The 6,000-nt window shown below is 43.7% G+C and overlaps 1 protein-coding gene across 1 annotated transcript; it reads left to right on the top strand.

Moving 5' to 3' along the window:
* Nucleotides 1-887: 887 nt before the first annotated feature.
* gsx2 (GS homeobox 2) lies at nucleotides 888-1,870 on the top strand (the record flags this gene model as incomplete). The annotated part of the gene is given in 3 exon segments (XM_083970548.1): nucleotides 888-905; nucleotides 907-1,315; nucleotides 1,530-1,870. Coding segments are annotated over 3 exon segments (768 nt in total).
* Between the last annotated feature and the right edge of the window lie 4,130 nt (nucleotides 1,871-6,000).

Genomic DNA, 6,000 nt, shown 5'->3' with positions numbered 1-6,000 from the left:
CATTATAAACACTTTCTAATTGAATCCTAATCGCCATCAAATAACCGCGGCCCAGACTCGTCATCGGTTCATAATTCTTTAATTGCTGTGAAGTGAAACCTGGACCAACCGGATTCAATGTGTGATTGTTAAGACTGCCAGGGCAATCACTGCTCACAGTCGCGTGCGATTCAGCCAATCGCATTTGCAAAAAATAAATCGACTGTTGATTAAAAGTAGGTTTGGAGAAAGTCCATTATATAGCTTTGATTTGTTATGCAACGACAAACAACTCAAACTGACCTCAGGGTGGAAGTGGAGATTATTCTAGTAGAAGTTACACTTTATTTTTTCTATTTCACTTTTCACTGTCGCTCTTATTAATAATTTATTTGATTTATTTAATGTCTGTGAAGTGTCACAGGATGATCTGGCTTCATATAATAACAGCCGTTTCCAAACAATAATTTACTGGTGTTCATTTTTTTTCTCTTCATATTTTCTAAATAAGCCATTAGAATATTTTTTACAGCACAAGTTTTACATGGTTTTATATTTTTAGGCTTTATTTAAACTTTTTCAATAACAGGTCTGCTGTCTGGAGCCTCCGTGGAGCTCTAAATGAATAAAATGAAAGAAATCACAGTAGAGTAAAAAAGAAAAAGAAAAAAGGTGCCTGGTTATATTTTTCTTGTGTCCGAGACTTTCTCCAAATTCGGGGATAAAAAGAGTAAATCTGCACGTTGTGATTGGAGGCCGGGGGAGACATCACGTGGTTTGGGTCGCTGACAGTATAAACCCTTACCGCCGGCTGCGCACGTGGGTGACGCTGCAGGGCCAACCCTCTTCGGGGTCTCTTTTGTTGAACCATCAAACATAAGCACCTTTGGAGATCCCGAGGGGTTCAGATGAGAAACAGCCATCATCCTGCGCACGGAGCGATCACTTCTCAGCGGCGCAGTCATGTCGAGGTCCTTTTACGTCGACTCTTTAATCATCAAGGATACGGTGCGACCGGGACCAGTCGAGCACCCGGGACAAGACTTCCTCATTCCCATCAGCATGCACTCTCCGGGCGTCATGACGGTCACGGCACCGGTGTGTCCGTCCAGGAAAAGCGGGACTTTCTGTGTTTGCCCTCTGTGCGTCACGTCCCACATCCACTCCTCTCGCAGCGGCATTCCCATGCTGAAGAGCCAGTTCCCAGGAGCAGAGCCGCAGTACTGTCAGAGGATAGCGCATCAGTCTCCTGCACTTGCTCACCCGGGACACACACCTGTCTGCACACCCACCTTCAGCGTCACAGATCCCAGGAGATACCACTGTCTTTCTATTGGTAAGCACCTGTTTGCTTCACTTTCCACTGCTCGGCACCTGTTTGATTCCCTCTTTACTTCTCATGGTGCAGTTTGAGGCAGGTGCATGGCTTTTACGCACGGTGATTTACGCGCGATGTTTTGTGCCATCTAATCAGTAGAGTGTTATATTTATACAGTGATGATAAGAAATGAGATGTTTGACTTAAAGAACATTATTTCTCTCTCCACCAGGCGCCTCTGAGAGCAGCCACATACAGAATGGCAAGAGGATGCGCACGGCTTTCACGAGCACGCAACTTCTGGAACTTGAAAGGGAGTTTTCCACGAACATGTATCTTTCGAGACTGAGAAGAATCGAAATCGCCACGTATTTGAACCTGTCGGAAAAGCAGGTGAAAATCTGGTTTCAGAACCGCCGCGTGAAGCACAAGAAGGAGGGCAAAGCCACCCAGAGGAGCGCGCACAGCGGTTGCAAGTGCACAAGCGGTCACACAGACTATTCAAGGTCAGAGGACGAGGAGTCTCTGTCTCCTGCCTCCGCTACGGAAGAGAAGGAGGTGTCACCCATCTGAGAATAACACGACCCCCCCACACCCCACCCACCCCTCTCTCACTTACCCCTCACCCCTCGTTCCCACTGCTGGCACTGCACTCTGCCCACTCTGCAGTTATGGGTTATGGCATCACGAAACCAAGAAAATAACAATAATGGAAAAAAAAAAGAATAGAAAAAACAAAGAGTCCCGCATGAAGTCTGAGAAAAGTTCCGGAAATGTCCTCACTTCACCTTTATGATGATGCTGTAAAAAAAGAAAAACGAATGAAAAGAAAAATGTGAATTTATGTTCTTGAAATATTTGGAAACATGATGCTGTAACAGACCCATGTCTATCTTATTATCCCCAGTAAATAACTGCCTGCTTTCCCATGACTGTCAGTGAGGTTGTTGTGTGGTGTTGACAGATAGAAACACTCTAGGCCAAACCTGTGTGGAACCTGCACGAAACATTTGTAAACTATGTATATCTGTATTTATTGTAATAAACATGACGAGTTGACCTAAGATTCTGTCCTAGTGCTGACTCACTATAGTGTGTTTATCACATCAGTCAATAATCTATCTATCTATCTATCTATCTATCTATCTATCTATCTATCTATCTATCTATCTATCTATCTATCTATCTATCTATCTATCTATCTGTGTGTGTGTGTGTGTGTGTGTGTGTGTGTGTGTGTGTGTGTCTGTGTGCGTGCGTGTGCGTGTGAGTTGTGTGAGAGAAGTTGTGAAGTACAAAAAATAATTTCCTTCATTTTTCCACATAATACGCACATGAAATAGTAACACAAAAATACTTTCAAGCACTTTTAAAATAAGGCAGCCGCCATAAAATGACTAAACATCCTACTTGGATTTTTAGTCATCAAAAATGTAAATTTCACAGAGGTGGTTTTGTATTGGATTTCATAGAGTTTCAGTTATTCTGACCACTCTGCATAAAAGCAGCTTACATAAGTGCACGTCCACTGTGTGAGCGCAGTTCACCACAACAGGTTTTTCTTTCCCTTTTTTTTTGTTTTTTTGTTTTTACAACCCAACCTCCTCCTCCGACTATTTTCTATCAGTTGACAGCTATTATTATTAAGCTGTCATTACCGCACCGTTAGACCCGCAGACCCTGGGATGTATTTTAGTTCGAAAACATCACGAAGCGGAGCTCCATTTACATGAACTGTTTAATTCTAAATGGATGGGGTGCAGCTTATATGAAAGTGTAGCTGTAATTTCTCCTCAGATCTGCCCACAAAAGGCTGCCCGATGACGCCCCTGGGGAGCAGCCAATAGTCCGTTAATGGTCGCTTTTGAAAAGATTTTTTGCTTGTCCAAAGCGAGTTTAATTGCGTTTTCGGTCCCACGTTGGTTGATTATGCTGCTATTGCCTGAAACCCACAGAACAAGGATATATAGAAGTGGGCAAAGGCTTTGACAGGTTAGATTGTCCTGCCTTGGGACCCGCATTTAGCCGGAGACCCCCGACGGCTGTGTGCTGAGAGAGCTTTGAGAGACAGCTACAGGGTTCCTCCAAGGCAGAGGGGACGATTTAGTCACTGTTTCATTAGGCACTATTTGAACCTTTCAACTTATGGTGAATTAAAGGGGGCATTGCTCAAATGGAAAGACTCTGAGGAGGGATTACGAGGGAGGGGCCACTGGAAATTAGCTGACGCCTAATTTAACTCGTTTCTGTCAGAGTTTGGGATACATTCCTAATTGAGAGGGGAAGCAGGTGAAGTTTTGGTCCCACACAGGCCCATTCAGAGCGGGAATAAATGATCCCCTTTCACATCCCGCCGTGATCATATATTACTGCGGGAAAGCCATCTGATGAATATATATTGAAGTTCCTATTAATCGAATTAGAGCTCCCTTGCAGGTGTGAAAGACCAATGCAGCATTTAAAGACACTAACAATAGAATAAACTGCAGTTTTGAGAAAGACCCCCATCACCCCCCCCCCCCTTTTTTTGTTCACCTCTATAATGAGCAGAAACACATTTTGACTGCAGACCTGTTTGTGCAGGAATGATGATCCCTTTGTCTCTTTTTCTCTCACACTCATTCAAACTTGCGGTCATATTACCTCATAAATACATTTAGTGGATAAGTAAGTAAATGCATTAATAAAAGCCTATGAATGATAAATTAATGTAAATTAAGGAGTGTAGAATATACATTTCAGAGGAAAGGCTCTATAGCTACTAATGCACAGACCAACTAGACCACTCCAAAGACGTCAGGCCTCGGCCACTATTGAAAATGTGACAATTACGCATGACAAAAGACAATTAATAAGAGCGCCTTTCAGCCGGCTGCAGCTGCTGTCTCATGCGGAGAAGAAGCTGAAGTGCCAGTGTGGAGAAGAGGGGAGCAGCGTTGTCTTAGCCTGAAGAGACGTCCACTTTATTTATGGATCAGCGCTGCAATATTCATCCGCCATATACACGAGGCCTATAGCTCTCATCTAAATTTAAACACGTGAGCGTCCCGGTGGAGGTTTTATTGGAGAGCTTTCATCTACACTGTGAAAACTATTTGTTAAACCGAGGATGGCCTCCTATTATCTACAGCCACAGGTTTTATTGGCTATTGGATTTGCTGCTCTGTGAATAATCAGGGGGTCTAATTTGTGAACATCCTGTCAGTGTTGAAAGGATAATTTCTCTCTCACACTACTCTCTCTCTTTCTTTGTGTTTGTGTGGTGGTGTGTGTGTGTGGTGTGCTGTGCTGTGGTGTATGTGTGTTTACTTATCATAATGGTGACCTTTCAAAACTAAAAGTCAAGTGGATAAATCAATCTGTGCACAGACAGGTCTCTCCCTCTCTCTTTCACACACACACACACACACACACACACACACACACACACACACACACACACACACACACACACACACACACACACACACACACACACACACACACACGTGCGCGCGCAGAATTTATTTATCCCTCCTCATATTGAAAATTTAAAATTCCATTTGCTTTGTGGTCCTTCATATGATCCAAGAAATGTGCCTCAGCATTTCAATGATTTTAGCTTCTCTTTACTTTAAGCTTTAAATGTAACAGTTGTTGTATTTTATCTTAATTACAGCCTTCTTATTATTGTTTTTTTTTCTATCAAGTTGTTATGTGTTATCTAATAGGCTAGCTGTGGTTTTGTCCCTAAGATAGATAGATAGATAGATAGATAGATAGATAGATAGATAGATAGATAGATAGATAGATAGATAGATGAGTGTCAGTTCTGTGGTGAGGAGAGGTTTCAGCACGCTGGACAGCTCCCATGGGGACCGCCGCCCGAGGGCCACCGTCAGTCTGTGGAGTCATCTTCACACACGTATCTATACTGCAGGTCCAGTGTTGGACGACTTGTCGTATTAAGGTCACTTGTGTTACGAATGTGTTTCACACTTGCAGCTGTGAGAGTGGTTTAATCAGAGTATTTCACCTGACTGACGCAAACGTGACCACCCGAAAACAGAGTGAACACTCATTCTCAACGCATCAGTCTCTGTAAGTCTCACTAGAGTGGACAGTGAGTGATGGTCAGGTGCTCAGGCTGATGTTCCTCTCGCCTTTAAAGCCCATGGCACAGAACTGGCACCGCGTTAAGCAACAATGTGTCTTAAACGCAAAGGAGGCGGAGTTTGTTCTGCTTTTTTTCTTTCTTTCTTTCTTTCTTTCTTTTTTTTTTAAAGAGAACGCATCATGATCCCCGTTTAACAAGTTTCCTCTCAGCGTCTGCACCAGTGGGAACTTGTTTTACTACAGTTTCCATTTTTTTCTTTCCCCAAAGCCCCCTGGTGGACAGTTGGAGGCAGGGCGTGATGGAGTCCGTTTGGCACGGGCTGCATGATGGGCTGTATGCAGACACCTCTGCTGTTTGATCAGGCCTGTCCCCTCTCCCAGCAGGTCTGCTGCAGCCTGCAGGCCTCACGGAGACCTTCAGCATCTTCTCCTGTGAACAACAGCTGTTGTTGTGTGACTCAGCAAAAGTTTTCACTTGATCTTGGTTGCAGTATGATTTTGGGGAGGAGAGTGTTGATGTGGGGTTTGTTTACAACTTTTTTTAATATTCCATAATAACTCGACTGGACGTCTCCGTGAGGCTGATATTTATGCAAAGCAGGGGAACC

This window comes from Trachurus trachurus, assembly GCF_905171665.1.
Source record: "Trachurus trachurus genome assembly, chromosome: 4".
Classification (NCBI taxonomy): domain Eukaryota; kingdom Metazoa; phylum Chordata; class Actinopteri; order Carangiformes; family Carangidae; genus Trachurus; species Trachurus trachurus.
This window is presented reverse-complemented; position numbering and strand designations above follow the sequence as displayed.